This window comes from Nerophis ophidion, linkage group LG02, assembly GCF_033978795.1.
Source record: "Nerophis ophidion isolate RoL-2023_Sa linkage group LG02, RoL_Noph_v1.0, whole genome shotgun sequence".
NCBI lineage: Eukaryota > Metazoa > Chordata > Actinopteri > Syngnathiformes > Syngnathidae > Nerophis > Nerophis ophidion.
Window position 1 is genome coordinate 24363998 of NC_084612.1, and position 19671 is coordinate 24383668.

Consider the following 19671-nt stretch of genomic DNA (forward strand, 5'->3'; position numbering starts at 1 on the left):
AAACAAGACTAGATATAGTTTATGAAATAGTTCAGGCAATCTACAGGATAAATAAAGCGGGAGGTGTGGTAACATTTCCCTGGGTTCCTGCTCATGTAGGAGTTGAGGGAAATGAGTTAGCTGATAGGTACGCAAAACAAGCAACCACTAAAACAGAAGTAAACATGGAGATTAAGCACAGTAAAGAAGAAGTGAAGAGCATGATTAAGATAGAACACAATAAAAAGTGGCAGGATAATTGGAATAAGGAAACAAAAGGTAGAGAGTTTTACAAAGTCCAGAGGAAAGTAGGTGTAATGAGAGGAGGGGGTAGAAATAGGAAAGAAGACATTATTACTAGAATGAGATTAGGCCATACATATCTAAATAGTTCACTAAAATTGATAGGCAAACATACTACAAGGCTGTGTGATTTTTGCCACCAGATAGAAAATGTTGACCATGTATTAATACAATGTAGGAAATATAATAGAGAAAGAGAATTACTGGAAAATAAGTTAGCAAAAGAAAATATTAGGTTAGAAGTGGGAGGTATATTAGGATTGCATTCAGAAAACATAGGATATAAAGCAATATACACATATTTAAAAAACACTGGGTTAAGTAAAAGAATATAGAGTAGGGATCCACCTCGGTCCACACTCCATTACAGTAGGTGGCGGTAATGCACACCAGAAGGTTGCTTGCCAACCGCCATAAAAACAAAAGAAGAAGAAGAAGGACAGTGTCACCTAAGGCTCGAGACCGGGGAGGTGATTAGAGGCGACTGTACGACACTTTCGTCATTTTAAACGTATTTGCAGTACTGGGATTACTTTTATGCTTAGTGACACATGCCGGTGTAGGGTGACGAGGCATTACTTCGTAAAAATGTTGCGAGGTCGCGTTGTGTATTTTGACCGCTGACAAGAGTTATCGGAAGCTAGCCGCTAATGCTATCAAGCTAACGTGAGCGCGTCAGAATAACCTTAGCATGTCATGCTAGGCTCGCCTGGGCTGGTTGCGGCTTTTAAAATCTTCTTTTTCGTGTGTTTTTCAAAGGATACGTAATTTACTTTTGAGCGTTGTTATTGTTGTGGTTTATGTAGGAACTTGTGTGGTTACCAGTTGTTAGAGGCAATTGTTTTTCCAGTTTGCAATCATTTCGAATGTTTTGTTCGCAGAAGCTAGCATATTCATTATCCGCCAATATCGGGACAGCAGCTTATTTTCGCAACTGACGTTTTACTTTTGGTACTGGACATGACACATGTGGTTGCTATTAATGTTTACTTCCTTCCTCAAAAAGAGTACGTTTTGAAGTCCGATCACTTACTTACTGCTGTCGTTCCAGTGTGTCAGGATGTCTTTGACCGAAGACGATTATGTGGTCAGGATCAGAGGACTTCCATGGTCCTGCACCCAGGAGGAGGTGGCCAGTTTCTTCTCTGGTGAGCACAAAAATATATACATAATCACCGTCAGTGGCTAAAGAGTCATCTAACCTTGCCGGAGTGGTTAGGGCAGTGGTTCTTAACCTTGTTTGAGATACTGAACCCCACCAGTTTCATATGTGCATTCACCGAACCCCCCTTTTTTTTCAAATTCAAGATAAAGTTATGTTTTTGGTAACACTTTAGTATGGGGAAGATATTTTAAGTAACAGATACTTAATTTAGCATTTCTTGGACACTCGGGGAACATATTAGTAACAAAGATTAATTTAGAGTTATTTGGTTAGGGTTATAATAAGCCTAAGCCGAATAAGGCATTAATAAGTACTTAATAATGACTAGTTAAGAGCCAATGTGTTACTAATTTCCATGTTAGTAAGCAACTAATTGATGGTGAATATGTGTTCCCCATACTAAAGTGTTACCATGTTTTTTTTTACTGGTGCACAAAATGAACCGTGCATGAACATCACCTTGTTCAAACAACAAAACCAACTCAGTGCATAAACTCACAACAAATTACACACCTGCAAATCAGTCTGACTTCTGCTGTTGCCGTATCTGTAATAACGCCGATAGGGAGAAGTTTGTATTTACACGATGAGTCGGGTGTGTTTTGACCTCCGCCGAACCCCTGAGCCCGACTCACCGAACCCCTAGGGTTCGATCGAACCCAGGTTAAGAACCACTGGTTTAGGGGGTTGTGTTTAGTTTCAGATATCATGGTATCAATGTCTAAATATATATATATTTTTAAGTACAAAATATGTTGGGACTTGACCGTCATGTAAGGAAATGTAAATGTTCTCTGCAGACTGCGACATCATAGGGAAAGTCAATGGGGTGTGTTTCACCTACTCAAAAGAAGGCCGTCCCAACGGAGAAGCATTTATTGAGTTAAAAACATCCGAGGATTTCAAGAATGCTCTTGCTAAAGATCGTAAATACATGGGACACCGATACATTGAGGGTAAGAAACATTTTCAAAACTTCAATGACCCCTGATATGTTTTTATTAAACTAGTTTTGTTTCTTCTGAAATGATGTGCCATCACGCTTTAAAACAATTTTAATACATAATGTTGGATATAGAGAACATACAAAACCTTTATTTATTGAGTCAAAAATATTAAAGCTCAATGATCTCATAAAATAGCAAACAGCTAAAATTATGGACAAAGCAAATTATAACCTGCGACCAAAGAATGTACAACAATTCTTCTCAACTAAAGAGGAGAAATATTACCTTAGAGGAAAATCTAATTTAAAACATTTGTATGCACGTACAACACTTAAAACCTTTAGCATATCTGTATGTGGAATTAAATCATGGAATGGATTAAGTAAAGAAGTTAAACATTGTAGTGATATGATCCAGTTTAAGAGGCTGTACAAATTAATAGTGCTTACAAAGTACAAAGAAGAAGAATTATGAGAAAAACTTTCAACCTTATTGAAAATAAGATATTTTTCATCTCAGTATGTTGGTAATGACTGAATTAATTAATTACATGTTACAGAACTGTTGTATTACTCATTCACAGATGTCATTTTACTATTTTGCTGTAAAACGGGTCAGTAAATGAATATATATTTGTGGGCGCTCTGACGTGGGAAAGGTGTAGGACTAAATTAGCTTTTCTTCTTCCTACTCCTTTTCGGACATGATGTGAGGTGATATTAAATTGTCTATTGTATTGTAAATGTGTTCATGTTTGAAATAAACTAAGAAAGAAAGAAAAAGAATGCGTGCTCGGCCCTACCAAAATAATACCGCAATGTTACATACCTTTTAAAAAAAAAGAGACGCAAAGATTTAGACAATAAACATTACAACAGCATGTACTACAAACTACAATAGTTTTGTATAAGTATTGTAGGTTTGTGCTGTAAGGCCGAAAAATTAAATCTCCAAATTTTCACCCAAAAATTGTCCCCCCCCCACCCCCCTACTTTTTAAAGAAACCAATGAATACAAATGACAGAGAAAAACGAAGTTTAAAACAAGTTTTTCTCTTTTTGATTGACTAGTAGTTTGAATGGGCACTGCATACACTACACTGCATCTTACTCTTGGAGTAATCACATTTGAATAATGCTGTTCTTTTTACACCACATATAAATCATACGTTTTATGGAATCATTTTCTAAGTAGTAAATGAATAGTTTCCTCTGGGAAGCAGTTCTTCAGTATTGAATAAAATAATTCTGTTAACAAAAATAGCATTTCTCTTTGGATGCAAATAATAATAACTTCCAAAATTGAGATAAATAGAGTGAAAACTTAACATTTCTGTCTTGAATAAAATAATTCTGCAAGTAAAAATGTATTGTACATTGTATGCAAATAAATAAGTAAAATATTGAGAATACTATCAATTCAGTAAGGGGATAAAGGCAGGATTTTTCATTCACTGATCTAGGCGGCATGCAGTGCGCCTGCTTTAATGATCATTCTTCTCTGCTTTCTCATCATGGATGGTATCATCATACATACCTGGTGTAAATGATTTACTACTGTAAACTGCCTGTTAGCCGGAATTTGTGTGTTGCAGTCTTGTTCGCCTCATCAAGCGTAGAATTTCACGCACTCAACTAGAGGGTCAGGTTTCAGATCCAGGGATAAATTTGTTGTTCTGCTGCCTTTTTTAAACAAACTTTGTAGCGTGCAGTCAAACACTAATATAAGCAGATGTATTAACAACTCATATGCAAAAAACAAAAACTTATTAAGACTGGCAGATTCTGAGTGAGAAAACAACATGACATGACAAAAGTTTGCAGCTTTTTTTAGAGATGCTACTTTAATAACATTAAATGTCAGCATGACTTTTGCTGTCTGTGAAGGTACACAATTTTGCACTGTTTTGTTAGCACTCCCATGGCTTGTTCCCCCAACGCCACAGTGAGTGTGGTTAGGTGGCCGTGCAGGTTTGTTGTAGTCGTGCACATTCGGCAAACTGGCTCAAGATGAGCCAGTCATAGGCTCATCTTGTTCCAAAAGTTTGAACTGAAATATTGCCAGATTGGTGCGGTGGCATTTGAATCTGTGATAATTTTGTCCACGTTAGCTGGTACATGCTTACTACTTGCACTGTGTGATGCTAGCTAGCGGGCCAGCGCCCCTGCCTCTTCGCATAAACACGTAATGAGGACAAGAAAATTCACACCCTTTTTTCATTCCGCTATGGCAGAAACGTGCGCAGAGCTGCTGAAAGCAATAAAAAGCGTGAATGTTTTTGAAGAATGTACAAGACGAATTATCGATGCTTGAAAAACTTATTGACATTTTCATTTATCGTTGTTTAAATTAACTAATTGAATCTCAGCCCAGGCCTATACGTCACCTGTTTAACCAACACTTATGTTTGTTTCTCTTTTAAACAAAGCAGGAACAAACAGGTAACAACATAACTTTTTATTGCACAGCACTGTTACAATTATTACTTCAACCGACGGTGAAAATGCTATTAACCTAAAGCAAAACAGAAGGCAGAGACAGCTCATACTCATAATTAGTTGCTAGTTAATGTAGAGGTTGTAAATAAACCTTTGATTTTTTTTTTTTACTCGCCTGTTGTCTCTATTGAGTTCAACGGTGCGCGTCTTTATCCTCAGTAGGACTTCAGTAGTGCAACAATAGTCTTGTGATGCTGTTCACACTTGTTCCACAATTTTCAAACAAAACAGATGAGCGAGGTTTAATTCCAAGAGTAAAACAAAGTGCGGTAAGAAATTGGTTTGCCTCTACTCTCTTCATTTCACCACCAATAAACCCAACCCAAACCAAACTCAAATGTATTACTTGTGGTATGATAGCTGTCACTGCCTCTTAAAGGCACAGTACACACTATTTCACCAACACATTAAATCCAACAATTTGCACACAAATTCCACCCCAATTTAGCAATCTTTTTTCCAAATAAATTTGCTAAGTTTTAACCAAAAAGTAATAAAAAACTAATCATGGCAACTATAGCCTTCGACCTCAACAGTAAAGGTACCACTGTACAGTATATTGTAACTCAAAATTTGCACCCAATCGGTTTTTGACATTGGTTAATTTCTGATTTGTTAGATCAAAACAATGTCTTAACCACTATACAGTCAGGTCCGAACTTATATTTTTAACTATCATACAAGCTTAAAAATAAAATCTCTTCTGTTGAATAATACTGCACAAAGCTGTGAATTCTCACTGTATCATTAAAGTCCGCTTGTTGCCAACTTGCAGTATAGGTTATATTCTCTATCACTGTCAATCTGTTTTGTTCAAACAAGTTTTATTGTTTATGCTTAGTCTTGTTTTTATATGTACTGTTATTTAGTTCATCTGTAAATAACTGTTGTGTGTTTGTAAATTAGTATTCAAGTCAAACCATAGCGAGATGGACTGGGTGCTGAAGCGTAGCGGCCCTGAGGACTATGACAGCTCCAGTGGCTGCATGCTGAGACTCAGAGGCCTGCCTTTTGGCTGCAGCAAGGAAGAAATAGTTCAATTCTTTTCAGGTACAAATTTTAGAATGTACAATGTCACAAGAACCACACACCTAACCCACTCTCATATTGCACTTTTTATATCACACATTGTTTAGCAACATATGTGTAATGTATCTCAACACTCTTCAACTACACATGCCTGAATGCCTAAAATACACAAGTTTCATAGGCTCACAATAACTTACCCAGCTTTGTAATATTTAATTTGCTGTGACAGGGAGGATTGCATGTGTGCATACAAGTGTTCATGTCTGTCTGTGCTTGCAGTATGTTGACAAGATATAACCTTGTTTTAATATGTTAGAATGTTAATGGAAAGTATTTATGAACTATGCAAAAGAAAAATTGAATAGGCTGGCCTTGGTTAGATCAGGGGAAGCAAATGATGCACGACACTGATCTGGGGTCAGCTCAATTTACATCCAAAAGTCATGCAACATTCATACCTGTTTCGAGAGGAATGACTGAGCCGCCCGAGTCTGATAAAGAATTGGACATCCCAAACTACACTCACTTCTTAAGGTACACTTGCAGAATGAGCTCCAGGCTAGTGATGTCTTTACCAAGTAGTAAGAATGCTCAGTTTAAAGTGCCTAAGGTTGTGGCCAGTCTGTAAATTTCTCACGAGATACAACAATTGACCTCTTCTGTGGCGTTTACTGACTCCAGGCCAGTGTTGAAGGCTTATTCCATGTAATAGTCATGTCAGAAACTGTACTTATTTTGAAGAGATTGTAATGGCGCTGATAAAATGTCATGTCCTCCACCTGAAAGCTCTAAGCAGGTGTTGTCTGCCTACCGACTTATGTATTTGTGTGCTTGGGTTGAAGGGTTGAGAATCGTGCCAAATGGGATAACTCTGCCAATGGACTACCAGGGGAGGAGCACAGGGGAAGCCTTCGTGCAGTTTGCCTCAAAGGAGATAGCAGAAAAGGCTCGGGGAAAACACAAGGAAAGAATAGGGCACAGGTGGGACAGACTGCAAAGGGGACGGGCTGCTTCTATGTAGTCTATACTGGGGAATGTGTAATGTTGGAGGGTCTGCTAGAATTACAATCATTTGTTATGGGTTGAATTTGTTTTTATTTATTGGTCAAATCTAAAACCTAATGTATTGTATTAGAACATCATACCAGTCATTCTTTAATTGGGGGGGGGATTAGCAGGGCATAGTGGAGGCTGTTGGGTGAGTTGGAGGTATAAAAAGTTAAAACAACCCTAACTGTGCAGGTCTATATGTCTTGTGCTTATCTCTTTTTTTTGTTTATGTGACTTGTCGAACATGAGCCATGTCCTCCTCTAAACCCTCTTGCCTGCTCCTTAACCCTCATCTTGCAGATATATAGAGATCTTTAAGAGCAGTCGTGTTGAGATCCGATCCTTCTACGATGAGCCCCGGCGGGGGATGGGGGGCCAGAGACCTGGGCCCTATGACAGACCCATAATGGAGGGGCCCAGGGGTGGATATTTTAACTCTGGGCCCGGACGTGGTGGCTCTATGGGGGACAACATGAGGGGTGGAGGCGGCTATGGAGTAGGTAAGGACTTTGCCTTGAAGTGTGATCAACATGCAGCTGGGAGACTTTATATACGTTTGATTTAAGATAGAACATGCTTACCGATGCTAGTGGAAATTTTACAATCTTTGAATGTAGCCGTAGAAAATGGATGGATGGATCGGTTGTGATTGAGAATGGGCTATATGTTTAGAATTAGTATTAGTAAGTATATGTAACAAACCGCTGACTGTCAAATCAGAATTAACCCTTGGGCAACCCAAGGGCCCAAAAGCGGCACTACATGTGTTCTTTATGTCAGTGTTTAACCATACAGCTGCCAAAACATTTTTGTTTCTCAGCTGTAATCCGTATGGGCAGCACAGTACTGAGTTGTAATACACTTTTCCAAAACAGAATTACAGAGCTAAACTCAGTTTCCTAAGCACAAAAATTAAGACTGAAATCGTGAAGCTGTGTTTCATTTGCACTTTAAAAAATATTGACAGTTAAACATACAAACCCCGTTTCCATATGAGTTGGGAAATTGTGTTTGATGTAAATATAAACAGAATACAATGATTTGCAAATCATTTTCAACCCATATTCAGTTAAATATGCTACAAAAAAACATTTGATGTTCAAACTGATAAACATTTTTTTTTTGCAAATAATCATTAACTTTAGAATTTGATGCCAGCAACACGTGACAAAGAAGTTGGGAAAGGTGGCAATAAATACTGATAAAGTTGAGGAATGGTCATCAAACACTTGGAACATCCCACAGGTGTGCAGGCTAATTGGGAACAGTTGGGTGCCATGATTGGGTATAAAAGCAGCTTCCATGAAGTGCTAAGTAATTCACAAACAAGGATGGGGCGGGGTCACCACTTTGTAAGCAAATTGTCGAACAGTTTTAGAACAACATTTCTCAACGAGCTATTGCAAGGAATTTAGGGATTTTACCATCTACAGTCCGTAAAATCATCAAAAGGTTCAGAGAATCTGGAGAAATCACTGCACGTCAGCAATGATATTACGGACCTTTGATCCCTCAGGCGGTACTGCATCAAAAACTGACATCAGTGTGTAAAGGATATCACCACATGGGCTCAGGAACACTTCATAAAATCACAGTCAGTAACTACAGTTGGTCGCTACATCTGTAAATGCAAGTTAAAACTCTACTATTCAAAGCCAATCCTATTTATCAACAATATCCTGAAACGCCGCCGGCAGGGCCTGAGCTCACCTAAGATGGACCGATGCAAAGTGGAAAGGTGTTCTGTGGTCTGACGAGTCCACATTTCAAATTATATTTGGAAACAAAGGACGTGGTGTCCTCCAGAACAAAGAGAAAAATAACCATTCGGATTGTTATAGGCGCAAAGTTCAAAAGCCAGCATCTGTGATGGTATGGGGGTGTATTAGTGCCCAAGGCATGGGTAACTTACACATCAGTGAAGGCACAGTTAATGCTGAAAGGTCCATACAGGTTTTGGAGCAACATATGTTGTCATCCAAGCAACATTATCACAGACGCCCCTGCTTATTTCAGCAAGACAAGTGTTAACACAGCGTGGCTTCGTAAAAAAAGAGTGTGGGTACTTTCCTGGCCCGCCTGAAGTCCAGACCTGTCTCCATTCGAAAATGTGTGGCACATTATGAAGCGTAAAAAACGACAGCGGACTGTTGAACGACTGAAGCGCTACATAAAACAAGAATGGGAAAGAATTCCACTTTCAAAGCTTCAACAATTAGTTTCCTCAGTTCCAAAACGTTTATTGAGTGTTGTTAAAAGGAAAGGTGATGTAACACAGTGGTGAACATGCCCTTTCCCAACTACTTTGGCACGTGTTGCAGCCATGAAATTCTAAGTTAATTATTTGCACAAAAAAAATAAAGTTTATGAGTTTGAACATCAAATATCTTGTCTTTGTAGTGTATTCAACTGAATGTGTTGAAAAGGATTTGCAAATCATTGTATTCCGTTTATATTTACATCTAACACAATTTCCCAACTCATATAGAAACAGGGTTTGTATTTTTATGTATTATAATTTTAGTTAGAATTTATTTTAGCACTGAAATTGTATGTACATGTATTTTTCGTTGGTTTGTATGAGCCCCTTCTGCAGTATAATTGTTAAAGGCCTACTGAAATGAGATTTTCTTATTTAAGTATTTAATTTTGTAATCAGCCTGACCTAAATCTTGATAATCTTTGATTAACACATGAGGTCCTTTTCCATCAAAAGTTCAGGAACAGTTTTTTCCTGGAACATTTTGTTCCTGGAACATCTAGTTCCTGGATCTATAGGTTACTGAAGAAGTATTTGGTTTGTGTTTCCACCGCATTTCACAGTTCAGGGTAGTTTTTACAAATTAGGCTGACGACGAATGGAGGACTAGTTGGCCATATTTCTAAACTGATACTGTGTAAATAAACAGAGAATATTAGGTCACCGTTCTTTCGCTAAGTAAATTAAATACAAAGCAATAATATATAAAAACGATATTATGTACCAAATTGTTTAAAAACGTCAGGCTTTTTGTCCGCGATGTCCAACAGTGAGAAAGTCATCCTCTCAGTAAATGATGAAATCATGAGGGTCAGGCAAATCTTTTGGGTTAATTTCAGCTGTAAATAACAATCTATAAATAATAAATGTCAGGGTTTATCACTCCGACAACACAAACACGTTGTTTTAGCCTGTTAGACATTCTGTTTACTTGGTTTGAGGCTACCCAAAATTGATTGTTACTGACTACAACATGTAATAAAGTAATTAATATTTGATGTTATTTACCTTTGTTCTGCTCATGTGCTCCCTATTTTATTTTCCACAGGTATCCAATCAAATCTCAAGAGTAGTAAGCCGCTCAGGTCGTTACTTTGAGTCCAGCTTACTCACCTCTAAATATGTTTAAAAAAGTCCATCCACTTCTCATAGCTTTGCGTATCAAAATCAAATTTGTAGAAACTAATAAACAACAATAAACTGCATGTAGTTTAAAGTAGGGATGTCAAAGGTAATGCTGAAATATTGTGTAAATCATTTTATAGACATACTCTGGTTGAGTCCTCAATTACAAAATTCATACCAGACTGAATATTACATTTCATTATTTAATTGGGAAGGTTCAAACATTGCCAAGCAGCAATATAAAGACCATTGATTTGTACAACATGTAATGTACAAAATATCAGAAGCATTTATTCAGGTAGAAATATCACAAACTACAGCTGGAATAGGCTCCAGCCCCCTGTTACCCTAAAAAACATCTTCAACAATGAAAGCGTGGTCATAACAATGAACATTTAGTGTTATTTATGCGTAAAACTTATCTAAACATAGAAGCATAGCTCCTCTGCTGAATTAAGAGAGGTTCTGAAGAACCAAATCTACCCAGGTAATTTTTGGTGGAAACACAGGGGCAACTTTATTTACCTGGGTAAATGGGAAAGTTCCTGTAAAAGTTCCTTCGGTGGAAAAGGGCCGAAGGTTTCATATTGTTTGATAAAGTTAAAAACTATAAGTTGGTTAAAAATAAATATTGAATATGAATGAAGTCAAGAGTAAAATTACTAATTCAATGTTAATATTTGATTGGACCCCTCTCTCGTGGAAAAGTTGGGCTCTGTGGTCAAAAAGTTAATATTGATAGAACGAGCTGAAATCAGTAAAAGATTTCAAAGATGAGAGTAAAAAAAAACGACCTATCGTTTACAATCAGAGACAAGAACACAAGAGGTCTTTATTTTTTTGCTTTCTAACATATAAAAATCAGCTCTTTCTATGTGGCTAGCATTGCAGCTAATTGGGAGCAATCAAGTCTAATTCTAAATCACTTTAAAAATACATTGAAAAACTGTCAATACTTAATTTATGTTCCCTAACCTGTATAATAACCAAACTGTAGCGACATTGTTATTGTAAGAGGGAACACTGAGGAAATCTTTTTCTATTGTAGTAACACATCACCATGCTTTGGAATTAGCCATAAAATCTAAGTACGGCGAGAGATAAGGTAGCTTCTATAACAACACAAAACGCGTTTGAGTTTGTAATGCACAACACTGCAATATGACACCAATTTGCACTGACTGAAAAACGAACAATCATTTAAGTATCTGTAAAGTATTAGCCCACATTTCACGTTTTTTTTGTACACAGCTGCGCTAAACCCAGAGCGTATGTACTGTAGTTGTAATACAATATGGCGTGCTGCGTGTATCATGGTCAATATTAAAATTGAGTTACTCGAACAGTTGTTGGTCTGGCCCAGCTGGCCGGGGGACGGTTCCTGTTGATTTTGTGTACGCAATGCATTTATGTTGAAATAGTTTGAACTCAAGTTCTATATTTATAGTGTCAAAATCGCTTTTATCTCCCTTTCCTGGGTTCCTTCTGCTCCAACGTCTCACTCTTCCTTTGTGCTCACTTTTATAAGCAGCAGTATATTTAGCCTCAAAAGTATAAAGTTGTAAATTCTCATTTGTCCAAAAATAGTCATCTTCATTGTCTGTTGCCAAGTCTGCCATGATTGGAAAACACTTGTTTGATTCCGAAAGTAGAACAAACATGTGTTGCCAGAAGTCAGACGTGTGCTGCTATGGAAACAAATCAATGTGTGGTATAAATCAGTCGGTTTTAAAAATGATTAGAATTATCAAAATACGCTAAATATTGAACATATTACATATCGGAGGGTTTTGAAGGCTATAAAGTTGACTCCATTAGTTGCATTTTCAAGCATTTTTACCATCTTTAAAATCGTAAAAAACAAAACAAAGACGTGATTGTGAGCGATCGGCAAAATTCCAAAAAAGTGCAGTTATTTAAATGAGCAGATCCCCTTTGGATCGTAAGCGGAAGTGTGTACAGTCAATCATAATAAATGGTGCATCACTATCAATAATGTGATAGTCTAATATTTCTGTCGGTTAAAAAAATAAAACATAAAAGAAAAAAATCGAAATACTTTTATATTATATAGGTCCAGGTCTGACCCATGAAATACATGGACCCCAGCTTTGTTCTTTATTAGAATATTTCAGTGGTCTGCTGTGCTTTCTCTACTGAGCCTTGCCATGCTTGCCCAGGTTACGGCCACAGCTTTGATGGCTACAACGGATTGAACAGTTCCTGCAGCTTTGGAAACTGCATGTTTGACGAACGACTGAGAGAAGAACGTGGCTCAAGAGGTGAAGCACACTTTGTATGGAACACCTGCAGTAGTCCTCACCTAGATTGAGTGTGTTGTCCATTCAGAAGTTTCTACTACACACCAGTCAAAGTGATCAAAGCTAAATAAGAAAATGTGATTGTTTCTCGGCTATTATCACATACAAGTGCATTCTCCAATATGTTAATTGTGTTTACTTCAGGAATGGGAGGCCACAGTCTCAGTCGTCTGGGAGACGGAGACTCAGCCTTCCATGGGGGCCATTTTGTCCACATGAGGGGTCTGCCTTTTAGGGCTAACGAGGTTGACGTGGCTAAAGTAAGCATGCACTCACACACATTTCCTTGTCTTACCAGATGCTGGATTACACTTTGTTTCCTTTGCAGTTCTTCTCGCCTTTGAACCCAATGAGGGTCCACATTGATGTTGCTCCAAATGGCAAGTTGACAGGAGAGGCGGATGTAGAGTTCCGCTCTCATGACGATGCAGTTGCCGCCATGTCCAAAGACAAGAACCACATGCGTATGTCCTATGACTTCTCGTATTTCATCCAATTATCATCAGGGTGGGAATTAATAAGATTTTTAAGATTGCAATTCCAGAACAATTCAGTTCTTTGATTATCTTGTCAATTATCATTTGGAAATAAGGACACCAAACTGGTTGATTGGCATCAACTTTGTTTAGTTGAGAAGAAAAATTGAATTGATTCCAAGTTATGCCAATGTTTCTGCATATTGGTGGTATATCCCCATTTTGATGAAATATCAACTTTGCAAATTTTACAACTTTATAATTGTTTCTCGGGAAATTTAGCTCAATTGTTTACGCCACTTGGGTGCCGTGTGTGATGATGTCATTCGTGCTTATAGGAGCCAATAAGCGATTAGTTTGGCATACACCATGAGCGATTTTTGATTTCCATTCCAAGTTATTAATCCATGAAACTGATTGCCTACTTTCTCTACAGAGCATCGCTACATCGAATTATTTCTCAACTCCACAGCCAGTGGAACCGAAATGAGTAAGTTATCGTTATCAATATTAAAATTATATTTTAGTGTTCTGTTTGTTAATAATTGAGGTTCTTTTGGCATGTCTCAGGTCGTGGAAGTTACTATGGTAACTCAGGAGGACGCTCACGAATCAGTGGGTTGCGAGGCCTATACTGATATTATTCATTACTTCCTATCGTTCCTCCCCCCAACATTTTTTTCCCAAACTTGTGAGCCCAACTGACATTTATGCCTTCACCTCCAATTCTGAAGCAGTTGCACTTTTCCTCAAACATGTTTGCCCTTGTTGCAATCGTGACACTGCATGAGACGAAGACGGACATCATTACGTCTGATGTACTAGGAATTTTCTGTTTTTCCACCTGTTGGGGGAGTGAACCTTACAATAATCAACACATTTTAATGTAATGCATCAATGTCAGGACCACTCACTGTCACCTTGGATCACTTATTTCTTTAACTCTTCAAACAAGAAGCCTTTGTTTGTTTGGCTACTTATGTTTAAGGCTGATTCCAGATTTGGTTTGCTCCTAAGGTTCAACAAATTTGTGTTTTCTTTTAAACTATTAATCTTTGCCAGTTGATGATAGAATCTAAGTTAGTTGTTGTATTTTGATGACCAAGAATGAAAGTGGAAGTCTGTATTTCAACTGTAGGACATCCATGCAATTGTTGTACATTTGGCCTTATAAATTTTATATGTAACTGACCTGTCATGTTTCTGGTTGCATGTACATTTTGCATTAAGTAATGTTAGGGTTGTCAAAGTTAATGTGATAAAGTATTGAGCCACAAGCAGGAAAATAACGATTAGAAATGGACAAAAAAAAGGTACATGATGGAAATACCAGGTCCAAAGTAATGACAAGTTCTTACAATTTATTTATATTTTTTAAATACACGATTTGCTGGAGCAACAGCCGGCGGCCGAGCATCCATTCGGAGGTCGAACAAGCTTGACATCCGTGTTTGGATTAGTTTAATGACAATCAAAACTAAGGACATAAAGATGTTGCATGTTACTGTAACTATTTTAGTAAGACGGTATAGAAGCTCAACAGAAAGTAAAGACAGTGGGGCAGGAGGTCTCGTCACTCTTTAATCAGAAACTTTCATGTCGTCAAGACACCTCAAATCAATCTCACACTTCGCTTCACAGTAATAGTTACATCCATCCAGTCCATCTACAGAATGTAGATGGATTGGATGCTTTGTCAAAAATGTTTTGTAATGTATTGTGATTTCTACCAAAAAAATTCTAGTACAACACCCAAAAGTTGTCATGTTTTGTAAATCGTAAATAAAAAAAAAATGATTTGTAAATCTTTTTAAATTTATATTCAATTGAATACACTGCAAAGCAGTGATGTGCTGTCAGGCTGGCCTAACATAACCAGTTATTTTTTATTTACTTTCCCTATATATCTAAAAGTAGTCATTCTCTTCATGCCATTTTATGCTCCTTCTAGTGCTGTTGTTCATAGTTTACAATTTTTATCCAAACAGAAGTCAGCTAGCTTGTGTTGCCATGCTGTACCAAATCTGCCCAGAGCCTTCAACAAAGTGAATGGACACAGAGAGGTGATGGACAATTGCAACAGCCAATCAGATCACATTTTGTCAGTAAGACCTGCTAGCTGGCCTAACGCTGTGATTGGATACTCACTTGGGAGTTCCAAGTGAGTATCCAATCCCAAGTCGCGAAAGCAGGAAGTGGCACCGGAACCATACGAACCATAGAAAACCAAAACAAACTCACCGGTACAATAACTACACAGATAAAAGTGTTTGTCTTACACCTAGCAATGCAGGTTTAGCAAGTGGTGTGTGCTCCCACGAAGGAAATACATTTTTGGCTGGCAAACACATTTTGGTACAACACCGGCGGAAAAATGGTTTCCCCGCCACTTTCACACGAATCAACCGGCTACTACGACGGTACCACTGTCTTATACGGCGTCGGAGGGGTGCTTCATTTGTTTTATACAATTCTTTTAATTTTGACAGTACCACATAAGATGTTTTAATTGCTGAAGCGGGTTTATTGAATGTTAAATGCACCTAAAAATACACCCTTTTGTACACTGTTGTGGAGGTTCAATGCCCTGTACCATGCAAATTTGTTTCTGTATAGTATCTCCAACCGTGTCCATGTGGTGACATAAATTATGGGGTTTTGAGAGTTTAAGTAGGACATCACTGAAGGCTTAGGTGAGAAACGCACAGCCCACCAATGTTGCAAAGACAAGATATTTAAACTTATAACTGAGAAACTGAATTTTTTTGGGCAAATCCTTAACTTAAAATTTAATGGCAGCAACACATTGCAAAAAAGTTGGGACAGGGGCATTTTTACCACTGTGTTACATCGCCTTTTAACAACACTCCGTAAACGTTTGGGAACTAAGGAGACCGAATTGTGAAGCGTTTCAGGTGGAATTCTTTCCCATTCTTGCTTGATGTTCAAAGTCCGGGGTCTCCGTTTCCGTTGTGATATTTTAGGCTTCATAATGCGCCATGTATTTTCAATGGGAGACAGGTCTGGACTACAGGCAGACCAGTCTAGTACCCGCACTCTTATACTACGAAGCCACGTGGATTGGCATTGTCTTGCTAAAATAAGCAGGGGCGTCCATGAAAAAGACGTTTATTGGATGGCAACATGTTGCTCCAAAACCTACATGTACCTTTCAGCATTAATGGTGCAGATGTGTAAGATACCCATGCCTTGGGCATTAATACATCCCCATACCATAACCGATGTTGGCTTTTAAACTTTGCGCCTCGGAATGGTTCTTTTCCTTTTTGATCCAGAGGACACAACAGCCACGGTTTTCAAAAACAGTTTAAAATGTGGACTCGTCAGATCCACTTTGCATCAGTGCATCTTAGATGAACTCGGGCCCAGCAAAGCCGGCTGCATTTGTGGGTGTTGTTAAAAAATGGCTTTCGCTTTGCAGAGTCGAGTTTTAACTTGCACTTACAGATGTAGCGACAAACTAATTACTGACAGTGGTTTTCTGAAGTGTTCCTGAGCCCATGTGGTCATATTCTTTACACACTGATGTCTGCTTTGGATTCAGTACCTCCTGAGGGATCAAAGGTCCGCAGCATTCAATATTGGTTTTCAGCCTTTCCGCTTACGTGCAGTCATTTTCCCACATTCTCTGAAACTTTTGATGATATTATGGACTGTAGATGGTGAAATCCTTATATTCCTTGCATTAGCTCGTTGAGAAATGTAATTAAACTTTTGGACAATTTGCTCACGCATTCGTTGACAAAGTGGTGATCCTCATCCCATCCTTGTTTGTGAATGACTTAGTATTTCATGGAAGCTGCATTAATACCAAATCATAGCACTCACCTGTTCCCAATTAGCCTGTTCACCTGTGGAATGTTCCAAATAAGTGTTTGATGAGCATTCCTCAGCGTTGTCAGTCTTTTTTGCTACTTGTGCCAGCTTTTTTGAAACATGTTGCAGGCCTCAAATTCCAAATGAGTTAATATTTGGAAAAAATAAAGTCGATCAGTTCGAACGCTAACTATCTTGTCTTTGCAGTCTATTCAATTGAATACGTTAATGGATGTGCAAATAATTTTATTCTGTTTTACGATTTACACAAAATGCCAACTTAACTGGTTTTGGGTTTTGTATAACTGATAAAGAATAGAAATTGGAAATTTTCTGGCAGATTTAAATAAAGTGGATATTCTTTCATAACATGTTCTGATTGATAGTCTGCAATTACATAAATGTTTAGCGGGCAGAATTAGATTATTAATGCAGAAGGTTAATACTTAAGTCACGCAGAGAGGTGAATATCATTACCGTTTACAATGTATAGAATTTCAGGTAGAAATAGCACAGATTACATTACATAACATTGACAGTCAAAGCATGTTCGTAACAATACACATCTGTGTTATTAATGCGTGAAACTAATATCTAAACAAAGAAATGTATCTCCTCTTTGGAATGCAAGTGCTTCTACCGCAGGAATACAAATTCTGGCAAGACACCAACGCACTGCAGGCATTTTTGTATTGTCATTAAAAGTGTGTTTATGTCCTTTTTGTGTTGAGCTGTTTAAAAAAGCATAATGTCTAAAAACATTTAATTAAAGCAAACTAATTGTCCAGTCATTGTATTAAAATCTTAAAAAATGTTTATCTGTCTACGGTACACTTTTTAATGATTTAAGATATCACAATTTTGAGTTAACGAACAAACTGATTAATAGCTATTAAATATTTTAATTGTTTGACAATTCTAATAACATCCATTGGGGGATCAGGAAGTAGCAACAACATTTGTGTTTTTAACTTGATTTAATCATAACTACCACAAAGGCAGTGTACTGTTGGCAATATTCAACAATGTCATCAAATATTAACACCCACTTTAACAGTATTAATAACAAAACAATGTACAAACTCTACTGAGAAATGGGACTCAATAAGAGCAACTCTGTACATAAAATGAGGCATGATTGTATTTCACAATCACTAGATTATATTACAGTGAGCAGTAAGAATATGATCAGATTATCAGTTTTAAAATAAATACTTAAAAAGTATAAACTGTACATGCACAACAGCAGAATGTGCAGATTACCATGTAGACTTAAAAGTGTCAACAAAAGTATTCATAAAAATACAATTATATAGAAAAAAACTGCAAAAAAATTTAATTTAAGAAATAGAGATGATTACAACACATGATGGTGTTTGTTGGTCCTTGAAGCAGCATATTACTATTGAGGCCTCAAACATAATATTAAACCGACTTTCATCATCTTATATTGTATGTACCAAAGTGATAAATACCTGTACATAGCTCATTTTGGCACCATGAGATAAGGGGATTTACACGAGCTCAAGCGGCACCACCAATATCGTGTGAATACATTGACATATGACAGCAGCAAACAGTAAACGTACAAGTATTCAATTGAGTTTACAAAATGTTGGTACTCAACCTTTGTTGGGCACAGGCACAAGGTGGCACAGTTCTGCTCTGACGTTATGTCATTTACAAAATAATCATGCCTGCTGAGTTGGTGTGAATGTATCATGTTTAAACAGGCAATTCACAGAACTAAAATGTGGGGAAATAAGTCAGCAAGATCCCACAATGTTGTGACATCCACTAAAAGATGCTGACTACTAGAAATGAATCCCACTGCTTATGTGATATTTTCATGCACTCTTAATACTAGTCAATATAAGTTGAATGAGTGCAGTTGTGCCCCCTAATGTGCATGTTGGTGAAATGCAGTTTGATGATAAATTTGTAAGATTAAAAAAAAAATGCAGTACTGCATTTCCTCAAAGTAGCAAAGAAGGTGTAATCAATCCACCGCGAACTGTACCAGGTGGAGGGATTACCTTTAATTGTACAAATAGATCAATTAAGGTAAAAAAAAGTACTCTTAAGTATTTGCTTACTTAAATCCAACCTTTTCATGAACAGGCAGTGTAAACTTGTCTCTGTTCAATGAAAAACATCTAACTCCAAATTTGATGAGTTAAAAAAAAAATCTTGCTTAAAAAAATAACCTCTCCATGATTCAAATAAAAGTAAAGAAAAAAAAACTCAGCAAGTTTAATTATTTTTTTGATCAATTTGTTGTAGAGAAGCTAAGTCTGCACATCTACTGTGACACAGGAGAGCTATTTCCCCATAGAGATAATATAGGACATGTCTACCTTAATTATTTAGTAATTGAGCCATTAGAGCGGCGGCCACTACTTGAGGTAAGACAGCAAGTTTAAGATGTTTTGATGATGCACTAGTAAGAGACTTTTCAAAAATGTGCCTTTGTGGAGAACAGTCGTAAAAGAATCAGACACCTTGTTAGTGCAGCTGGAGGTCACCTTCAGGTGGGGTTGGAGGAGCATCTCTGGAGGAGGAGGGCGTGGCAGGTGTCGCACACACGCACTGGTTTCGGAGACGCGGGCAGGGGAAGCTCGTTGTCGGAGCAGCTGTTGCAGAAGATCTCACCGCAGTTCCTGCAGTGGTGCTGGACATGC

At 37.6% G+C, this 19671-nt stretch overlaps 2 protein-coding genes across 6 annotated transcripts in view; one reads left to right on the forward strand and one right to left on the reverse strand.

Moving 5' to 3' along the window:
• The first annotated feature begins 615 nt into the window (after positions 1-615).
• hnrnph3 (heterogeneous nuclear ribonucleoprotein H3 (2H9)) lies at positions 616-14344 on the forward strand. Of its 3 annotated transcripts, none has more exons than XM_061880051.1 (11): positions 616-752; positions 1334-1430; positions 2248-2403; positions 5799-5942; positions 6764-6902; positions 7272-7471; positions 12537-12638; positions 12822-12937; positions 13006-13141; positions 13590-13643; positions 13724-14344. In XM_061880051.1, the coding sequence occupies exons 2-11, from the start codon at positions 1343-1345 to the stop codon at positions 13789-13791; spliced, it is 1203 nt and encodes a 400-aa protein (XP_061736035.1). In that variant the 5' UTR covers positions 616-752; positions 1334-1342; the 3' UTR covers positions 13792-14344. The 3 variants fall into 3 exon arrangements, with proteins under 3 accessions (XP_061736035.1, XP_061736027.1, XP_061736044.1); XM_061880043.1 differs by having other exon boundaries at positions 634-768; XM_061880060.1 differs by having other exon boundaries at positions 743-793.
• rufy2 (RUN and FYVE domain containing 2) overlaps positions 13843-19671 on the reverse strand; it is a 60459-nt gene continuing 54630 nt past the window's right edge. For all 3 annotated transcript variants that reach the window (XM_061880014.1, XM_061879997.1, XM_061880006.1), the window contains one exon: positions 13843-19661. In XM_061880014.1, coding sequence (XP_061735998.1) covers positions 19518-19661 — 144 coding nt within the window. In that variant the 3' untranslated portion in view covers positions 13843-19517. The remainder of the gene's footprint in view (positions 19662-19671) is intronic.

Bases quoted from the DNA above. Each gene is read 5' to 3' on its own strand.
- hnrnph3 (XM_061880051.1), top strand. From the start codon at position 1,343: ATGTCTTTGACCGAAGACGATTATGTGGTCAGGATCAGAGGACTTCCA. The intron at 5,943-6,763 runs GTACAAATTTTA...CTTGGGTTGAAG, and splicing joins AATAGTTCAATTCTTTTCAG to GGTTGAGAATCGTGCCAAAT. The intron at 13,644-13,723 runs GTAAGTTATCGT...GGCATGTCTCAG, and splicing joins AGCCAGTGGAACCGAAATGA to GTCGTGGAAGTTACTATGGT.